The 21,784-nt window shown below is 42.5% G+C and overlaps 1 protein-coding gene across 1 annotated transcript; it reads right to left on the reverse strand.

The window, feature by feature from the left end:
• Nucleotides 1-232: 232 nt before the first annotated feature.
• Nucleotides 233-14,619, reverse strand: JPT1 (Jupiter microtubule associated homolog 1). The gene is made up of 5 exons (XM_077833883.1): nt 14,324-14,619; nt 10,462-10,604; nt 9,868-9,965; nt 6,573-6,597; nt 233-583 (listed from the first exon to the last, which is right to left on the reverse strand). The coding sequence occupies exons 1-5, from the start codon at nt 14,377-14,379 to the stop codon at nt 435-437; spliced, it is 471 nt and encodes a 156-aa protein (XP_077690009.1). The 5' UTR covers nt 14,380-14,619; the 3' UTR covers nt 233-434.
• Nucleotides 14,620-21,784: the final 7,165 nt, after the last annotated feature.

Below are 21,784 nucleotides of genomic sequence, written 5' to 3' on the forward strand. Positions count from 1 at the left end.
AGACATTTACCACATGGAAGTCAATTAAGTTTTGGATAACCAACAGTTGTGTGCGGTGAAGGGGGTCTGCTCTCGTTCATTGTTTGCTGGCCTGGTCAACTAGAATTCTAAACCCTTGTAAAGGCTGACTATAAGAGGTTCTAAAAATCTCCGTACAAAAACCCTCTAAGCACACTTAGAGCCAATTACTATCCCTCAAAGCTTTCCCTCATGTTTACTACTAGAAAACACGTCATTTCCAGTAGATCCAGGGGAGACCAAACAGAAATGAAAAAAAACTTGTTTTTTAAAAAACAAAAAAAAAAGGCAGTACATAAAGTGCTTCTTTTTAATGAAAGAAATTCGAGATGTACAGTCAGGCTCAAGTTGTGCAGTTCACAAGCATGGGGGAAAAGAAACAGACACGAGTTCAAAACAGTCAGAAAGGAACGGGTTTAACCGAGGATTAGGCTGGACTTTCCACCAGGTGGATTTCTCCTGGATGGTGCAGGTACTGGTGCTACTGGGCTAGGAACAGGTGCAGCAGGCAGGGTTTTTTCTTCACTCTGGCCTGGAGCAGCTTCTACATCAGCCTCAATGTTTTCTAGAAGAAAAGATTTTAGGGTGTTTGATATGGAAAAGAAGAAAGGGAAATCTCCTGCTCTCTCAGGTACTCCCCCCTCCACTAGGGTACACCTCTCCCCCACGTTCTGCTTCAACATCTGCTGGCAAGACAGCATTAACTTTTTGGTGGGTAACACGTACATCTTCTTGAGAGACTACGGTCACATCGTACACTTGACTATAGTCATTTAGGGGCCAATTTAGTTCCATTGCCATCAAAACAGTACTTGCCCGCAATTCATGGCAAGTAGTAACCTGTTAGTATGATCATGCATAGGTGCTGTAACTAGGGGTGCTGCTGCACGCCCAGCCGGAAGTGGATTCCATTAGATATGGGGTTTACAGTTTGGTTCAATGAATCTCAGCATGCTCACTATACAAATTGTTTCAGCACCCCTGTGGTCATGCATGTTATGGATCATCAAACCTGTTAACGGCTTCTAGTGAAAAGTCTCAGCATGCGTTGAATACTAATGCAGGTCTGAACCCGAGTTCTGCATTTAACAGTTTTAAATGCTACATTCACAGCATAATACACAAACTGGAGCCACAGAATCTAGGCTGAGTGAGATAAAATGCCTAATCCCTTCCTAAACCTCTGTGGTCTTTGTTTACACTTGTCTACAAGCCTCCAAAAATTCACATTAAAGTGTGTGGGCCTGCTTGAAAAGAGTGGGCCATTTCATCTAGTTCTAATGCTGTTAAAAGACCCTAAACAGGAACACACATGCAGGAACTCTACACATGTAGCACATTCATTAAAGTGCTGCTTGCTAGGGTATCAACTCTACTGAGTTTTCTATTCATTAGAGTCAGTTATGCAGCTTGTCTCATTCATAGCCATTTCTGGGGAAGAGGAGTTTTAATTAAGTGAATCTTTGTGCAAGGAGGGATGCACCTAGATCAGTTTCTGCTGCAGCCTGGGACAGCTTCCATGCAGTTGTCCCAGAACATCAGACCCTCTGCTCTCTTAGGACAATTCACATAGTTAATCTACAATAAGTTTTCCTACAAACAGGAGCGAGAGAGGAAGGATGTCACATGTTTGATCAAAATCCAGCCATGTGTACCATGAAGTCCAGAAAAAAGCTAACAGAAAATGCATCCCCCTTCTTCCCCCAATTTATCAGTTATTTAGAGGTCTAGTCTTGATTACTTAGTTTATTTCAGTATTTTTGGAAGTATGAAGAGGATTGTGGGCTTTGCTGTTACTAAACAGAATAGGTCAAGGTTGAGTGGCAATAAGCATCAGTGGTAGCAAAAAACAAAAAACAAACAAACAAAAAAAAAAACCACGAACCACACCTCCCCCCCACCCCCACTCCTTTTGACAAGTCAATCAAGTCTTGTTTAGATGAAAGATTCCTGCTGGACAAAGATTATTACTCAGATCAGTAGACTAAATGAAAGGTATTTGATCAGCAAATTTTAATCAAGAGCACAGCTTTGAGCAGGGCATTTTAAACATCTTGAAGCAAACCTCACCTATATGAGACACAGGGAAAAGAATTAATTCTTATGTCAGAAATATATAAAAAGTCCCAATGATCCAGCAGAGATTAAGAGTAACAGCTGTGTTAGTCTGTATTCACAAAAAGAAAAGGAGTACTTGTGACACCTTAGAGACTAACCAATTTATTTGAGCATAAGCTTTCGTGAGCTACAGCTCTCACGAAAGCTTATGCTCAAATAAATTGGTTAGTCTCTAAGGTGCCACAAGTACTCCTTTTCTTTTTGCAAAGAGATTAAGCTTCTCTTATATAGTAAAATCCGCAGTAACAATGTATGATTTGAAACTGACTGGATAAATGGATACCACACTTTACAAAATCCTGCAGAATTACAGATTACATCCATATTCCTTTGAAGCAGCAGAATCTTGAAAGGGATCAGAAAGCCACTATTTCAGACCAGTGCACTACATACAATAGTATGTACAGGAAAGTCAAGCGCTATTTATTGCAATGGTGTTCTCAAGCTTTTCCAGTCTTGATCATATCTTATATCTAAGTCTCATCAACGCTCCTATGGCAGCTGGAGCCACTGCTTGTGGATAAGTGGTTTACACTGATGTATCAGCTAGAAGTGAGATCCAGCAGCTCTCCAGGCCACTGACAGTTCACTGACCAGTTTGGAGCCACTGGCTTAAGTAGACCCTGACAGTTTCTTCCTGACATTGTCAGAAAATAGCCCTAGTTAAAATATCAGTAAGACAAATTTATTTGAAAGAGCAAATGTGGATGTTAAAATGGAAAGGGAATCTACAATATAATGATTTACTTCCAGAGCCATTAGCTCATAGGCACATTTAAACCAGGCAGCAGACTTCTAAGTTCTTTGGAAGCCTCAGGCTGACTCATGCTACCAACCTGCCACACTACTCAGCAGAACTGAGAAATATTATGACAGACTAACAATTCATGTTGAGAACTGAATGCTCTCTTGTCTGCACTTGCAGCAAAGAGTAAATGAATCCTATGAACCCAGTTCTAGGAGCCATGATGCAGACAGATTATACCCCTTTGAAAACATGTTTTTCCTTGAGGACCCCATTCGATTTTGTCCTGAAGATATGCATGCAACCTGATCAATGTAAAACCAGGGTCTACTCCATGTAAGCAAAAACTGAAGATTTACTAAGCACTCACAGCAGCACTGTTCATCATAAAGCAGCTTGTCTTAATTCAGAAGAGTAAAAAGAATGGTTTGGGGAGGGTCTAGATTTGAATATGATCCATTTTAGAGAGTATCCTTTAAGAGACACTTACCCATTAGGATTTAGCGCCTCTAGCACCACCCCAAACTGAGATGGGGAACTTTAAATGCAGAGAGAAAGCTTTCCCCTTCAGAGGTGTCTAAACTCACTCCTCCATGAGCCATTCAGAAACCAAAGACAGATAATACAATAAATATCAGAACAAGACTGGAAGTATGAGCAACGTGGGACATGGAACATTCACCTACATGACTGATGTAACATTTCACATGATAGGAATATCAAAAGACATTGTGAGATAGCTCAGTGACACTGCTGTGCAGTTCTGACCATACTCTATTTGCTTCGGGGTATCCACAGCAAACTGGTGGGGGGAAGAAGAGGAGAAATTGAGTGATTTGCCAGGGTTCACAAGGGACTTTGTGAGATGCCTCCCTAGCATTTCTGCTCTTGCTTTGGAAGAGTGTAAGAACCTCTACAACTCACGTCAATGGCATTAGGTTTAAGTGTGAGTGGTTTGCCTGTGTCTTCACAACTTATTCTGGCCAGTCACAATAGTTTATTAAACCAAAACATTTCCACTAATGTTGCATCAGGAAAACCAACTCCAGTTCACTTGCCGCTTAAATAGCTGTTTACTTCACGGACATGGCCACCTACAAGAACTGAACCAAGAAGTGAGAAATGGGTTGACTGACTATCCAGTGCAATTGGAAGTAACTATTCCAGTAGCCCTGGCGTTTCAATTACAAGCAGAGCTACAAAATTAATATTTTGTACTAGTCAAATTTTCTGCTAGTAATGGTGTTGGTTGCACTGCAATGCTAATTAAACCACATTAGTAATGGCTCATAGGAAAACATTAAGGAAAGCTGCATAGTTGAGTCAGGGGCATTAGATACTCTTCCCACAGCAACACTAGCTATATGGCTATCAGATGTCAAGCCCAGCCCATAGCTGCTACTTAAGAACAAAGAGGAAAGATTTTTCTTCGGGAAATGTATCTATTAACAGGTTTGCTGATCTTTATCCTGAAGCTAAAGCTTACAGGTGTGAAAAGTAGCACGGAGGGAAGTACTGGGGTAAAAAGAAATGAATATTTGTTCTAAATCAGGAAATGGGCTATTTCTAGTGTAAATTTACGAAGGTAGGAAAGGCATTAGACTTCAATCATGAATAGTCTTTTCCTCCAGGGTCTAGGTGAAGGTATGAATGCTTTTCCATATTTACATGGGCTATTTTGCTAATAATAAACTCCTGCTCAGCAAAACTAGTTGGTAAAGACATTAAAAATAAAGAGTTAAGAATCACTTTACAACTATACTTGTTTTTGAGTCTTCCTGCCAATGTGTTATTTTTTGGCAATCATTTCTCTATGTTTAAAGAAATCTGTTGGTGTGAAAGGACCACATGGAAATGGAAACTGACTATACTGGTAGATCTGTGAAAATAATTACCAAGTGTCATCCAATACACAAAATTTAAAATACAGAAAACTTATCAGGTTATAGAAAACAATTACAAGTATTGTTTAATTTGATGGTAACCATTTATATCCACCAAGGAAAGGCAAGTTTCCTACTTGAGTACCTACTTGAGTACCATCTGGCTTTTTCAAAGGACATTAGGCTTGCCCAATCCTGGAGAGGTTTTGTGTAAAGCATTTAAGACTATGTCCCTGCCAAAACGATACTGAGTGAAAAGATCGATTAACAGAGTTGAAGCTAAATCTATTTGGTCACTGAGGAACAGATTCAAGCTGCCAGTGCCCCTAATGACAGACCACAAGGCTTTCAGTTACCTCCAGGTGGAGAAAAGGCACTATAAATCAGCTTCAGGAGGAAGCATGCCCTCAGTACATGAATAGCAAGGCTATTCAGATGATAGTCCAAATAAAGTAGAGTGCTAGACCAAGAGAAAAAACTATTAGCTTTATAAACTTGAAATCAGATTAAAAGTTTCATGAATACACATGAAAAGAGAGTGAGCCCAGGATTTCAAGGGGCTTGTTAAAAGATTACATGAATATTAATAGCACTTTCAATTTATAATCGAATACCAATTCCACTTAACAGTCACCCTCCTCAAGGGCCATAATTAAGAGCCTTAATGGGCATGGGGTAGACACCATTGCCCTAAGGAATCATGCACAAATCCCAATTGTTACTGAGTATCCATTTGGCTTAGTGAAGAAAGCTCAGCTTTGACAAAAATATGAACCTTATGCGTGCTCTGAAAGTTTTTTCTGGAAGCAGGAAACTGACTCATGTTCAAGTGTGGCTCTTTAAAGTGTTCAATTTCAAGTGTGCAAATCCTGTCTGATCAGAGGACAGTGTTAGGAGCTGCATATTCACTTTGGAACAGATTTGCAAGTTGCATTTTGCACTAAACAGATGGATTTTGCTTCTTGTGATTGCTGCCAACTTGGGACACTGGCAATTACCTTCACTCTGTCTCCATTTAGGAGATTTGCTGCAAGCAAATCCATATTGTGCACCTGGCTCAACAGCTAAGAGACCACTTTTGCCTGTATAACGGCATATACTGGACAAATAGCTACAAAGATCAGCAAGACAGTCACATTTCATCTCACTTTATTTTGAATTTACGCTAAATAAAACTAAACCCAGAACTTAATATTTACATGGTGTCTGAACTCAGTATCTTTGAAGTGTCAGCAAAATGTTCAGAAACTAAAAGTCATTTACAAAGCTTCATCTTCGTTGATTTTAAAATCCTAGTACTAATGATCCATTTGTGGCATCCCCGATAATTAAGGAAGCTAATGATAAGTCTTAGAAAACTTCATAACTCCTATAGTCACACATTAAAGATTTATTTGATTTAGGTTAAATAAAATGTAGGTATTAAACTTAAAATGGTGCAGTGCAGCAGTTAATAGACCTAGGGATTGTCCCTCCTCAACTCTATTTCCCTTGTAATATTAGTCCCAAATGCAGACTTCTTGGCTCTAACTTTACTGCTGGCAAAAGAACAGGCTGTGACCCCAAATCCAATGGGTTAAAAAAAAAAAAGGGGGGGTGGGGAGGAGGCATTCTGCAATTAGACTCTATCTACATCTAATCAAATATTGGAAATATTCAAGTAACCACCCTTTTGAAGGACCCAAGAGGTAACCGCAGGCTGGATTATATTAGATATCTCCTTCCAACACCTCAAATGCACCAGAACTTCATTTGTTCCTGAAAGACTTCTTACAGGTTAGACACCAGAAAGGGACAGAGTTACTCACCAAAAGTTTCACCGCTTTCCCCATCCTACAAGAGACAACACATATTATTTCCTGTACTTTGCAATGCATTTTCAATATTAGATACAGTGTGCGGCACTGAACACCCAGGCCCCACCTAGCAACGACTACTAAACAAAGCTAGTCTAGCATGCTTCTCTATGCCTAGCAGAGCCCTCTGAGTTGTGGGAATGCAGAAACAGGAAGCAATCAGATGTCAAGGCGGCACCGTGGACAATGCATGTATTCTGCTGATCAGAAGAAACATTGCCAGTCACACCTATGGAGGTTTCAGAGTAACAGCCGTGTTAGTCTGTATTTGCAAAAAGAAAAGGAGTACTTGTGGCACCTTAGAGACTAACCAATTTATTTGAGCATGAGCTTTCGTGAGCTACAGCTCACTTCATCGGATGCATATCGTGGAAACTGCAGCAGACTTTATATACACACACAGAGATCATGAAACAATACCTCCTCCCACCCCACTGTCCTGCTGGTAATAGCTTATCTAAAGTGATCATCAAGTTGGGCCATTTCCAGCACAATTCCAGGTTCTCTCACCCTCCACCCCCCCACACACAAACTCACTCTCCTGCTGGTAATAGCCCATCCAAAGTGACAACTCTCTACACAATGTGCATGATAATCAAGGTGGGCCATTTCCTGCACAAATCCAGGCTCTCTCACCCTCCCCCCCCCCTTTTCCCGGGGACACACACACACAAACTCACTCTCCTGCTGGCAATAGCTCATCCAAACTGACCACTCTTCAAGTTTAAATCCAAATTTAACCAGAACGTCTGGGGGGGTAGGAAAAAACAAGGGGAAATTGGGAGTGGCTAAGTCATTATGCAAGGTAGCCTATTTCCCCTTGTTTTTTCCTCCCCCCCCCCCCGAGACGTTCTGGTTAAACTTGGATTTAAACTTGGAGAGTGGTCAGTTTGGATGAGCTATTGCCAGCAGGAGAGTGAGTGAGTGTGTCCGTCCGTCCGTCCCCGGGAAAAGGGGGGGAGGGGTGAGAAAGCCTGGATTTGTGCTGGACATGGCCCACCTTGATTACCATGCACATTGTAGGGAGAGTGGTCACTTTGGATGGGCTATTACCAGCAGGAGAGCGAGTGTGTGTGTGTGTGTGGGGGGGTGGTGGTGAGAAAACCTGGATTTGTGCTGGAAATGGCCCAGCTTGATCACTTTAGACAAGCTATTACCAGCAGGACAGTGGGGTGGGAGGAGGTATTGTTTCATGATCTCTGTGTGTATATAAAGTCTGCTGCAGTTTCCACGGTATGCATCCGATGAAGTGAGCTGTAGTTCACGAAAGCTCATGCTCAAATAAATTGGTTAGTCTCTAAGGTGCCACAAGTACTCCTTTTCTTTTTACATCTACGGAGGTGATCAATTCAACCAAATGTCTAGAATGACATTTTGCTAACCGATCAGGGAAACGAATTAGATATTTCTGTGTTTTTAAATACAGACATGTCTGTTTATAAGAGCATAGTGGTAAGGATTGAATGGGCATAGATGCTACTCACTCTAAAGGCCAGGATTACAATGACATGAAGAAACTTGTCTTGTGCCCATGTGTGCAAGAACCAGATGGCTAGAGCACTAGTGCAATACTGTTCATCTAACATCTTTCATTAGAAAGAGTTTACTTTGATAACTTTACACAAGTTACATTTTACAGCCATAAAGCAATGAAGTTAGTTTTAAATATATTGTGGGTAATTATTTTCAGTTTGTCCCCCTCTGCTTTAGGAAGCTTACCCCTCCTGACACTGGCTCTCTCAAAAGGTGGCTCACCTTCCACTCAGTCCCAATTACATTTTCTGTAACAGCATTGAAAATTTCCTTACTTGCTTTAGGAGATAGTTTAACACCAGGTTGGGGCCCAAAATTAAACTGTTGCTGGCACTACTAAGTCATTTCCTTGATGCAGATCAACCCTTTAACACAGTGAGCTAATGAGTCTTATCAGAATTGTGTGCGTGTTGCTAAGGTGTAAGCTGACACAGCTCCACTGATCTCAACATAATTATATGAGACAGGCTGAAGCATGTCTATGTACCTCTTAAATTCTGGACTGGACTATACTAGACAAGTTTAAACTGTTTGCAGATACAGCTACTGTGCAAGTGAAGGATTGTGTGTGAGGAATTATGTTCACAAAGTCAACCTCTGCAGGCTACAGAATATGTAATACAATTAAACAGCTAATAGAATTAAACCAAACAGCTTACTTTGGTTTTCTGCTGTAATCACTAGATGAAATTTACAGCTGCTATGTTCCAATTTAGCAAGCAAGACATTTCCTACACACATAAATCTTGTTGTGGATCAAAAAAAGCCAACTTTAATCTGTCTTTGTGACTTAGATGCCATTTAAAATCTGTATTTGCAAAAAGAGAAGGAGTACTTGTGGCACCTTCGAGACTAGCTGTAGCTCACGAAAGCTTATGCTCAAATAAATTTGTTAGTCTCGAAGGTGCCACAAGTACTCCTTCTCTTTTTATTTAAATAGGAGTAACAGAAGGTCTCCAGACACTTATCTGTTGTCCTATCATCATACCTGGGGGCTATACTTTACCCAGTTTATCTTTTCTTGAAAATTACTGAATTTTAGATTGTGAAAGGACTAGTTTTTAGAATTGAATCACAGATGTGAAGTCTGCTTTAGCCTCCCCAATTTTGCTATCTGCAGAGAAGCTACTATTCTATATCTTATTTCTCCAGGATTTGGAATCACATACTAAGCAAAAACCTGTGCTAGTAGCATGGTTTTGTTGTCGTCCCCCCGGCCCCAAGAAGCCAGACCACATACAGAGGCTAGTGCATCTGCTGCTCCCTGTAGATGACAGCCATGGAACTCATTACACAAGCATCCAGGCTACTTGTTTTACACTCCAGCACAAAGCTGGCATCCCCAACACTTGTCACCCCTTCCCCCTGCCGATTAAAGAGCCCTGCAGCTTGAACTTTACAAGCAAAAATGCTGGTAATGATATTGAACTTGTGGCTAAGGCACGGATTTCCTCACCATTACCGGATTTTAGGATGGGACAAGCCAGAAAGTTTTACTGAGCACCCAGTTTAAAAATAATCTCGAACTCTGTATTTAGTTTGAAAGCCCACAGCATGTTAGAGATGCAGGGAGATTTCATATTTTCTCCAAGTAGAAAGTAAGAGGCCACAATAAAGCCACCTACCTGCCTTTAAGCCCTTTTCCTACCATACAACCTTACTAGCAGTGGTTAAGCAGCCACAAGCACAGCACAAGCTTTTGATAGTCACTGACCTTTGGATCTACAGAGTCCCCACAGTTTGCATCAGAAGAGCTTTTCCTTTGGGGTCCAGACGGTTCAGAATCTTCTCTGACACCTCTGGGCATGGCCCCTGAAAGCAGAAGTTTGTCTTAGTTAGGATGTAAAGTCAGCCTACAAGAAAGCAGACTGGCACAGTTATCCAAAGCTTTATTTCTGATGAACTAGCAAAATCCTAGCAGGCCAAGATTTCATCCTAGGCATCTAGGCTTCTCATCACTGCAGTATTAAAATGCCTCACGAACATTAGTGAATCTATCCTCAGTGTCTCACCATCATGAAAGTAGTACTACTTTTTCCCCATTTACACAGAGAAACTAAGGTCCAAGATCACACAGAAAATGTGTGGCAGAGATGGGAGATTAATCCACATTGCCCAAATTCCAGGCCAGTGGTTTAACTACTAAGCCATCTTTCCTCTGTACTAGGAGTCATCAGTTGCATCCACTACAGGATGCTAATGATTCTGCTCCACAGTTCCAGGGGTCACCCACAGCCTTTTCCATAAAGCATTACAAAATTAGAATATAGTCACTAGAATAGACACTGAAACCAAAGTGAAGCTGTACCTGTTGAGCCATCCCTAGAAACTGGATTCTCTTCAGGAAGACCAAAGATGTTGGATGCCATTTTGTTCCTTCGCACAGGCTGCTCTTTTGGCAAATCAAAGCTCAAGTTGAAATTGGAACCTCCACCTGGAGGGCGCAATACCCTGGAGAAAGATTCAGTGTGACAATCTTATATTTCAAGAGTTTTACCACCACTGTTACTGAAGTATTATACAAAAGGTGGTTGGGTAAGCAAAGGGATTGATGGCTCTGGGAACAGTAATGTAATAGAATCACGTGGGTTAAACAAAGGGTTAAATTCAGCCCAGTTTCATAATGGTCTAAAAGCTACTCATAAGGCAATTAGTCTTCACAATGAACAGGTGAATAACACTGACCAGCACTGTACTTGTTGGCACTCAGAAGCCAAGCACCAGACTGGCACCAAGAATGGGTTACACTTGTAGTTCACTCCTGGACCTACAACATACTTCAGGACAGCACAGACACATTTGTTCTGTCACTGCTATTCATATTTTTGGTAGCTAATCGGAGGACTGTAGAGATACTGTACAATTTACAACACTAAATATTAAAGACAGCCAAACAAGGAAAAACAGAACAGCCAGCTCCATTTATCCTTGTGTCCCAGGATCAGTGAAAGATGCTACATTTTTCAAACTCAGAGCCAAAAAAGCCTTCTATTTATCTTAGAGTCCAATCTTTCAACTACTAAACAGCCAAATTCATTAGAACACCCCATCGAAATTAATCTTGAAATAAGCAATGTGGCAGAGACCAACATTTGACTCATGAACCACTGTACTATTTGCATGACTGATCATGTCTAGATTCCAGACTATTTGTAACTGTTCCAACTTTTTTAAAACCCAAACATGCAGCAGGTTCCTGAATTAAAGAGATGAACCAAAAAGCTTTAAAGTAAAAATTGCCTGAGTGCCATCTGTATTGAGCAGGGATTATTAAGGGGCAGAGTTTAGCTGCAAAGCAAAAGAGTCCTGGCATGTCTATAGAGCTAAAAAAAAATAAAATAAATAAAATCTAGCAGTGAGATCTTGATCAGGAAGACACATGAAGAAGCCTGTTTGGTACCTCCTCCTGGAAGTCAAGAAGTGAAAGCAAGAAAGCTCAACACTTTCATGGCTGAAGGAATTCAAAGCTTATTTTCTTCAGCATAGCATCCCTTTAGCTCATCAAAAGTAACAGCTGAGGAAACCAAAGAAATCTCAAGATTACCACCACTTATGAGGCTACATAAGAAACATGAACAGCACTCAGTTGAAGTTCAAAATACTGACAAAGTTGTTGATTCAGGGTATCAAATGAAGTTGCTTTCATATAAAGTTCAGATCCAAGTTATGAAAAATGGACAGTCTATGATTCTACGATAGTGAAGTGGACAGCATCCCAATCCTTTTTAGTGCAGTTTCCTAAACTTTTGGTCCTTAGCCTACAGTAGAAAGAGGTCTGTAGAGTCTCACTATGCAAAAATTCAAACACAAATTCAAACACAGCTGGAATAGTGAGCCTTTGACTCAGATATGGCTGTTCACTGCCAGGAATTAATTCTGATCTTTCCAGGCCTTAAGCCTACGACACTAAAGGCAGAACACAAGACATCAATCACTTCTTTACCCTGCTAATCTCAAATACAGTATAAGAGCAAGCAACACAACACCTAAAAATTCATTTGTTTAATATCCTAGAACTGAACTGAGTTTTTAAACTTATTTGTAAGAAATCTTTAGCAGGGAAAACCTAACATTTGCACTGCTCCTTAGTGTATGGTGGGGGATTCTGTACAGCATCCAATTCTCCCCTACAAACGGAACATACAGTAGGGGAATCCACAAACTACCAAGTAGATCAAAAGTAACAGCTTTTAAGAATGCACATATACCTTTATGATTTCCTACTCCCCCTTTGTGAGGTATGTAGTTTGGTATAACTGTTCAGATATTCAATAGATGATTTTTAATGGACTCCTATATTTGATAGAGAGAAATTATCCTTCTAGGGAAAGTGTTCAAATGTGAAAACTTCCTTTATTGTCTTCCATATCATCAGTTGCCACGTTTATTAGTTCTTAGAGCAGAGTGTTCAAACAAGGGCTTGCATCCACAACCCATATCCCCCCCACTTTACAGGGCAGTGACAATCATTTCCTCCGCAGACTGATGTCAAACAGACTTAAGACATCCTGGTGAATCAAGCAGAAATACAAAAGGGTAGCCAAGCGAACTGCTAAGCGTAGCTTCCATATAAGGTCTGATATTCTATTCAGTCACCCAGCTAAGGGTGAACTGAAATGCTTTTTAGTGGTCACCCAAATCCCAGGATTTTACATTTGCCCTGCAACAGCTGACAGCCACACTTTCAGAAAGGCACTGCTCCCTCTTTGCATGAAATCCAATGAAATGTGTAACAGGCTGCGAAACCAACATAAGCGCCATGAAGAAAAAGCTCTTGCAACAGAGAGACCTTTTAAATTCCCAAATCCTCAACAGGAAATTTCTGCATGTTTAAAACAATGACTTACCAAAAAACATCTGCCTCAGTTCCACCCTGCCCAGAATAGCATGATTTATACACTGCCTCATCTTACACTGCACCACTGAAATCCATGAGTTCAATTTAGTTTGAGAGGATTCTTATAGAATGCTATGCATTAAGTTCTTTGTTTCTAGACAAACCATGGCTTCCCTGATCTAGTAGCATGCTCTCTCTTGTCCCCTTATCCCTTTCTTTTTCTACAGCAGTCTCATAGCCCTTGTTTGCTGCCCCCTCAAAATGGCTCCCTATGTGGGAATCCCCCCCCCTCCAAGAATAGCCAATGCAACACTGCAGGTTGTGATCAGTGGAGAAAGGATGTGCAGTGTAGTGCCTTCACTTTCCCCCAGCACTGGATCACGCTCTTTGAGATCTATCTGCCCGTAATCCATTTGAAATAACGGTACACAATGAGCTTAACAACATAGACACCTTAAACCCTGGCAGGATCAAATCTTCCATAAAGTTGCAGCAACTGTCTCCGAATAGGAGCAGCCTCTTAGATGAATGAATGCGTGATGAGTTACAAGTGTACCACTGCCCCCCGCTAAGGTTAACAGGTAGAGAGGCTACAGACAAGAGACAATAGAGCCTGCTCCAGCCCCACCCAGTATGGGAAGCCCTCCCGGGGCAGCTCCGCTAGAGTAAGGAACAAGATACGAATAGCAAAGGCCAAGCGGCACAAGGGACTGCAGGGAGGACGGTGCCGGGGTTTTGGGGAGGGACTGAGAGGCGAATCCGGCTGCGTGGCTGGGCAGCGAGCTTCCTTCCTTTGTTCGGCGAGCAGCCACAGCCGCCCGCAGCAGCCCGGGGCGGGTCTGCCGCGCTCCCAGCCCTGCTGCTGCTCGTCCCCAGGCAACTGCGTCAGGGCTTCGCAGCGAGAAAGAGCGAATCCCACGGGCAGCACATGCCGGCTGGGTGCGGCCGTATCCCCGCCGCCTGCCAGCCCCGGGAGAGCAGCCCAGGCACCCGCACGGCTGAACCAGATCTCCCCCCCCACCCCAGCTCCTGCCCCGGGGACGGGGCTTTAAAGCATCCTGCCTCCCCCTGAACCCCGGATGCACCCCATCCTTCGGGAGAGGGAGCCCCTCACCATTACCCCAGGGACGGGGGGGTCCCTTAGCGCCCGGCCCCCGCTGGCTCACTCCGGCGGCCCAGCCACTGGTCTTCCCCCCCCTCCCCCCGGTGAACGGTCCCAGAGACCAGTCAGCCCTGCCCCTGCCCCTGCCCCTGCCCCCGCCTCCCCCTGGAGCCCCGGGCCCCGCACCGCTCCCCCACGGCTCCGGGGCACGCACTGACCCCCATCACCGACCTGGAGCTGTTCCTGCCGTTGGGGTCCACGCCCTTGTAGGTGGTGGTGGTCGTCATGGCGGGGAGAGACAGGCGAAAGCTCCGGAGCGAGAGGCCGGCAGGAGATAATTTCCACTCCCCGCCGCCGCCAACAAATGCCAGCCGCCGCCAGCCCCTGCCCCAGCAGCTGGTTTTATACCCGCAAAAAGACGTGCCGCCCTCCGGCTATCTCATTGGACGGTTCAAACGCGATCCCATCCGCCATTGGGCGAAGAGCCGCCACTCTGTGCTTTGTCCTGCTTCAGCCTGTATTCTGAGTGGTAAGAGGCCGCCCTCTTTCCTATCCCTAAACTTGATTGGTTGAGAAATACGTCCTCTCGCAGACAATCGTCTGCCTTTGGTGCCGGGGTCCCTTTGTTGCTGAATGGAAAGATTGGCTGTCACTCACCTGAGTCCGTTCTGATTGGCTCAACTACATAAGGCCAGACAAATTCCCAGTCTCTCTCCACAGCTTTTTCCTTATGAGGGGGCAAAGTTGGAACTGTTGGATCCCCCACACAGCGAGTGACTGGGTCTGGCCTGGCTGCACTACAGTTTGAGATGTGGGCCCACAAATTTAATCTTTAACCCAAGCACCACCCTGCACCAAACGTCTCAAAACTGCTTTCATGCTGTTGGTGCTGTCTCAGAAAGTCACCACACCATGGTGTCATGATCTCATGCCATGTCATTGCCTCCAAAGGTCATATTCTTGTGATCCAATGTGAGGCCACCACCTCAAAACAGTTACACCACCATACCCACCTAAGACTATCATCATGCTGTAACAAAGCAATGACTCCCACTGCCTCAAAATGCTACCGTTGTGTTGCAGCAGGATGCCTCAAAACATTGTTATGAGATACAACAAGGTAGCACCATCTCAAAACCTGATCACACCAAGATAATCATAGTGCAGCCTCAAACATTCACACAAGTAGATCTACAACAGGACTTCAAAATGTAACACACCGTACTGATTGTGTGTCAAAAGATCCACATGATAATGCAGTGAGATGCTGCTGTTTCAGAATCTCATTCTGTTGCAATACATTGGCACTGCATCAAACCAGATTCTGTTCTGTCTTATATAGGTTCTTATACCATGCTCATCACCATAATATCCAAGCACCTACCAAAAGTGCATTAAGAAACATGACTAATATCTGTCACATATTTATTCTCTCATGACATCTCACAAAGTACCACGGGCAAATGGATATCCTGGAATGACCTTGCACCTAGTAATGTGTTATTTGGAAAATGCAAATCCTGACTGGCTAGTTAGTGCTCCATCCTGGGTAAATCACCCACTATACTTACATAGGTTAGAACTTTGTATCTGTCTAATCTCAAGTAATAGTAATATATAGTATTTCTAAAACACCTTCCATCCAAACATTTAAAACGCTTCATAAATATTAACTGATTAAATGTCCCAACCCCCCCCCGGGGGGGGGGGGGGGGGGAGATCACAAGTATTAGCCCAAATTTACAGATGGGGGGAAACAGGGACACAGAGAGACTCAATGACTTGATAAAGGTCACAAAGTAACACAGAATGGAGATCAGAAGCCAAATTTCCAGTCCCCCTTGCTTCTCTACTCCCCACCCTCAAAATCATGTGCCCCAACACAGCTACATGGCCTCCTTATCACAGTCCCTCATTCTTCCTGCAATAACAAAACAAACAAACAGAATGCATCTCTGGTCTGAATACACTGACTTTGGGGACTTTGTTACAGTAGAGATTAATCTGTCTATAGTGGTGTCACACCCACCTCTTGCAAGCACCCTTTCCAGTCGAGTATGTCTGCAGTTTTTTTTCCTCCCGCTTTCCTCTGCTCTCAGTCCCCCCCTCTCCCGGCATCAGCCGCTGCAGTCATCAGGCAAGCCTTTAGTGACTCAACCCTCCATCCAAATTACACATAGTCCATGTACGAAACTAAATAAAACAAACCCCTCCTTGGGTATACTGTCCAACCGGTCCGATCCCAAAATCTTCCAAAACATCCTGCAGCTCTTTGGGCTCAATCCCTTCACAATCCAACAAGCCCCATCATTTTACCCCTCTATTGACAACGTCTCTGCAGCCCTCCCTGATCCTCAGTCTGACCAGCAGGGCCTATCTGAGTACCTGACTAAGCAAGCTTATGTGCAAAGGTTCCTGTTCTGGGATGGAGCAGTACCCCCAGGACTTCCTCCCAAGTACCTAAAAGGTTTGTTACAAGGAAGAGAGAGAAAAATTGTTCTCCTTAACTTCTGAGGATAGGACAAGAAGCAATGGGCTTAAATTGCAGCAAGGGCAGTTTAGCTTAGACATTAGGAAAAACTTCCTAACTGTCAGGGTGGTTAAGCACTGAATAAATTGCCTAGGGAGATGGTAGAATCTCCATCATTGGAGATTTTTAAGAGCAGGTTAGACAAACATCTGTCAGGGATGGTCTATAAAATACTTAGGCCTGCCATGAGTGCAGGGGACTGGACTAGATGACCTCTCAAGATCCCTTCCAGTCATACAAGTCTATGACTCTTCACCTGACCTTTAGTCTTCTGGCCCTCTAGCTGAGTCAGTCTCTGTCTAGCCCCCTTCTAGGAGTAGGGTAACAGTTCTATGTTCAGTCCCTTCCCTGAGCCTGTCTAAAACTCCCTTCTCTCATGGTACAGCCACGTCCGCAGTGGTTATTGTGGGGGAGAACCTAGGCCCACCCACTACTCCAGGCCCCAACCCAGAAATCCTCTAAGTAGCAGCCACATCCCTTTAAATAACTGTCAATTCCCCACAACCCTTATCTTTGTTGAGTCCCTGCAGCCATCCAGCAGCACCTTCCTTGTTCCCCTCGTTCCTAGCAGCAACTACCTGCCTTGACCCTTACAGCCTGCCAGAACCACCTCTTCCTCTTCCAGTCCACAGCAGACTGAACTCCTGTTGGCCCTGCAGCTCCCTTTATACAGGCCTGCTGGGCCCTGATTGGCTTCATCCCATGCAGCTGCTCTAGGGAGCTTGGAGGACCCTCTCCACTGTCATTTTCTGTGGGTAGGGTGTGGTAGGGAGGAGGCTTCACGGCCTATTCCACCCCGTCATGCTGTCCCTCTGTAAATAAAGCACAATAATAATTACATATAGAAAAGTATTAGATTAAAACATGATTAAATGTGGAAGTAATAAACATTATTTTAAATGGTACTTTGTTTTATTGTTCCAGAATAGCCCATCACACTAGGGGATACAGACATGTACGGAGAAGAGGCCACAATCTTGAATTCTATCTTAACAAAATCTCCCATTTTTATGTTCACTTTATATTTAAAATGTGAAGATCAAAAGATGATCATCTTCCTTTTAGCTCTGAAAACAAATAACTATATCCTTAGAAATCCACTAGTTTCTGATTGGTTGAAGCACAGAGAGTCAATTCTCTGGGCTAATCATAAAATATATTTTTATGAATGGTGATCACCATATAATCAACATCCATCAGACAAAATGACAGCACTTACATTACACTGGCTAGGCCATATGAGTAATGAAGTGAAGTTACTGGAAAAGAATATTTTTGCAAGAAAAGTATCGGCTCTGAGCGTAGCTATCTTTTGCCAAGAAGTTTATTTTATATCAGTATCTTAGCTTTGACTTTGTACAGATTTTGCAGCATCAGAACATGCTATATTTTATTAGCATTACTTGATTTAATCAGCTTTTTTCTTGAAAGCCAACTTGAGAGCACGCTACATGCCAGTACAATCTGATATAAAAGAGATACTCTTCTTGAGGTATTCCTTGCCCCCTAGAAGTTAACAACTATTCAACATGTTCCATTTCAGAACATTCAGACAACAAGCACGTTATAATACTTTGCATTTCTAGGACCCCTTTCACACGAATATCTCAAAGCATTTAACAAACATGAATCCTCAAATCACCTGTTAGATGGATAGATATTCTCATCATCCCCATTTTGCAGATAGAGAAACTAAGGCATAGAAGTTAAGGCCAACATTTTCAAACTTGTGTGCCTAAGGATGGACACTTAAATCCATAATTAGAGGCCTGAATAAAACGGCCTGATCTTTAGGTATTAAGTACCCAAAGCTCCCGCTGAAGTCAATGGGAGTTAGACCTCCAACTCAAGCCACTTTTCTTCAGGGTCCCTATATATGGATTTAAATCTCTAATTTTAGGCACTCAAGTTTGAAAATGTTGGCATAGGTTATTTGCCAAAGACAAGACTGAATCAGAACCCAGGACTCCTGCTAGTGCCCTATTTTAACTCCTAGATTACACATTTTTATTAAGACAACAGTTATGGGGCAATAAGTCTTAGGGTGTCCAAAAATTCACATTGCATATTGTTTGGTGGGATAGCCATGATTTATGAAGAGCCAGTAAAATTAAACTGTATCTTACTGAGGATCTAATGCGGAGTCTGTTGCATTAAGATTTTTGTATTGAAGGAGGTCATGTGGTCCCTATTGTATGTAGCTAATATGCATTGCCTGCAACATTTCTATCCTTTATGGGTCTATTGACTTCATATCCTCATTAAGGAAACAAATTTGGGGGCTAAACTACATGACAATCACTTTAAAATAAGTGTTATGTAGATGTTTGAGTGAAATCTCAAAATGCCCAGTCCCTTGAAGATCCCAAATGTATCATATATACGAAAGACTGCTGTCTGCACTAGGAAAAGCATCTGTTGACCAATTCTCCTCTGCCTTTCTTCAAATGGGGTTGAAAACAGTTTGGCTGCTAGTGTAAACAGGGAAACCATTTGGATAGGGTCTGGACCTAGCAACCAAACCATTTTCATCCCTGACCCAGTTTTAACCAGTTTTTTGAAACAATGCTGAACATTTGTTCTGATCCACACTGGTAGAAAAGCCATGTCCAGATGAACCTGTTCCTGACACCCATCATCAGCAATAGGTTATTTTCCTCACACAGGCAGCACATTCAGACTGTGGGAAGCAGGACTCAACAGCAAAACCTCCAAGCTGTTTGGCAGTCTACAAAGGAAGTATCACTTAAGTCAAAAGGATACAAACTGCAAGAGCATACCAGGACAAACATCCTAAGGACAAGTTTGTGGACGTAAAAAGGATTTGATACGCTACCCCTGCTACATTTTATATGTTGGAATGAATAAGCGCCTTCTATTCATCAGTTTGCAAGACTAGTTGAGGGAAAAAAAATCTCTGAAGGATTTGTGGACAATAGTTTTAGTTATCAAATATTTTTAAGACAATAGGAGTTTGTACTCAAACAGTCATCTTCCAGTACTACTGAAGACAGCTGTTTGAGCAGACACTTTCAGGCAACATCAACTGGAGAATGAGGTACTAGACACAAAGAAATTGAAGTTAACCGATTGTGGCTTTTGTTTTAGTAACATGTTGAAATCCTTCTGCAAGGACTTAACATAAGATGTAGAGGGATATTCTTAAAGCTACAGTACCTGACTCATTGCTACAGAGAATTATATTTTTCCTCCCTCTTTTACACAGTGAAACATTTGTAAATTGGATATAAACCCATTTTAAAGGTCTAGTTTCCTTGACTACTCCCCTTGATATTGACAGGAATTCAATGGGCAGGTTAATGACAAATGCAGTACCATTGAACTTCTGTATGAGGTTTAAGGGATACCATACCACTTTTGAAAACATATGGGTGCTCCCTGCCTGTTTTTTTTGTTTGTTTTGTTTTATTTTTTTAACTCCTAACCCCTGAGGGAAGAAGGAACATGAATCAAAATGCAACTGGAAGTTTTCAGCCTACCTGTAGGCGGGAGAGATCAATAAATGAAATGTAAGAAGACCTCATCCTCTATTTTAGAAGCTTAAGCAAGTTCAAACAGATCTCTTCCGGATGAACAGAGAGCTTTTTCCAAAGAACTAAGTCTTGGCATGATACCATCCAGATGAAAGAAATTGTAGAGACTCGGGGTGGGTTTTCAGAAATGTTGGGCTAGACAAGTCTTTCCTGGCCAGGTTGAATGGCAGAGCTTTTGAAGCTCTCTCAGAATCCCACATAGGAATCTGAAGGAGGAAACAAAGACTAAACAGAGTCATTGAACTATTTTTTAAAAGGAATCATTTTGCCTGTGGCTCCAAATATAGAAATATCTGCAGCAAAGAGCAATTTCATCTCTGCAGGACAGTGTAGATCAGAAGTGCAGTCCAGAACAAGTGCATGCTGAGGAAGGAAAGACTCTGCTTACTAGGACTGGGGATTCCTTAAAATTAACTGAAGTGGCCTACAACCAGAAACTAATACTCCCAATAGTTATTTGAAAAATTACCACAAAGCACAGGCTCGTTCAGTAGTTTATTCTTCACAGATGTTTATGAGTCCTCTGAAGGTGGGTAACAATGTGTTACCAGGTGATCTGAGAAAACACCATTCAATCATCTAACTTTTCTAAAGCATAGAGGCCATCTCATTCTACCATGCATGGAATCATTGTGAGTGAAATTATTTCATTTGCTTGGGCAGCAGGCAGAGGGATCACTCACACAATGATCAACTCTTGGGGCTATTTGTCTTCTTGCAAAAGCTGGTCATAAAGGACAGGGCTTTACTTCCTACTTCCTTTATGCATAAAGGACTATGACTAGCCAAAAGCCTTAGGAGACTCCTGGTGAAGTAGAACAGACCTAAAGCCAAACAGGAACATTCTATACAGACAGTGAAGGGAGAAAGTAATAAGAGATCTTCATGGTCTTTCATTGAAGTCTTGGATTACAGCTCCACTCCACTGTAGCCCTCATATTTTGTACTCTTCTTTGATATATGACTCAGTGCTTAAATAGGGCTTGGACTCTTTCTCTTTCACCCTGTAACACAGCATAATGTTGAAGCAGGGTTTGGAACCTTCTTTACAATAAATGAATGTACCCATGGACAGAGATCAAGTTTCTGATCTATCTTCTATACTTCATGGATTCTCACCTTGATATTCCAAACATATCTCCCCTAATACACATTAATGTAAACTGAACACTCTTCCTACCTCAGTTTCTCCATCTGTAAAATGGGGACTATACTTATTTGCTTACCACATAGGGTATGTCTGCACTACAGCTGGTAGCCAACCTCCCAGCATGGGCAGACAGACTTGCACTAGCAGAGCTCAAGTTGGGTGCTTCAAAATAGCAGTGTGGATGTTGCATCTCAAGATGACCCCTTAGTTTGAGTTCTGGTGGCTAGCCTGAGCCTCTGCCGGGGCTGCAACATCCAAGCTGGTATTTTCAGGGTACTAGCTCAAGCCCCACTAGTGCAAGTGTCTACCTGGGCTGAGAGGCTTGCTCCCAGCTGCAGCGTAGACATACCCATACAGGTATAGGCGTTTGAGGATTAAAGTTTGTAAATCATTGTGGAGATATAAAGAGCTACAAGTGCTAAGTATTATCACTATGCAGAAAAATAAAGAAAAACTGA

This window comes from Eretmochelys imbricata, chromosome 14 (assembly GCF_965152235.1).
Source record: "Eretmochelys imbricata isolate rEreImb1 chromosome 14, rEreImb1.hap1, whole genome shotgun sequence".
Classification (NCBI taxonomy): Eukaryota; Metazoa; Chordata; order Testudines; family Cheloniidae; genus Eretmochelys; species Eretmochelys imbricata.

What these genes read in the sequence shown, in the direction of transcription:
- JPT1 (XM_077833883.1), bottom strand. Translation starts at nt 14,379, where the DNA reads ATGACGACCACCACCACCTACAAGGGCGTGGACCCCAACGGCAGGAAC. An exon ending in TTCTAGGGATGGCTCAACAG is followed by an intron (nt 9,966 to 10,461) that starts GTACAGCTTCAC and finishes TTCTGCTTTCAG; the next exon opens with GGGCCATGCCCAGAGGTGTC. An exon ending in GGGACTCTGTAGATCCAAAG is followed by an intron (nt 6,598 to 9,867) that starts GTCAGTGACTAT and finishes TGTCTCTTGTAG; the next exon opens with GATGGGGAAAGCGGTGAAAC.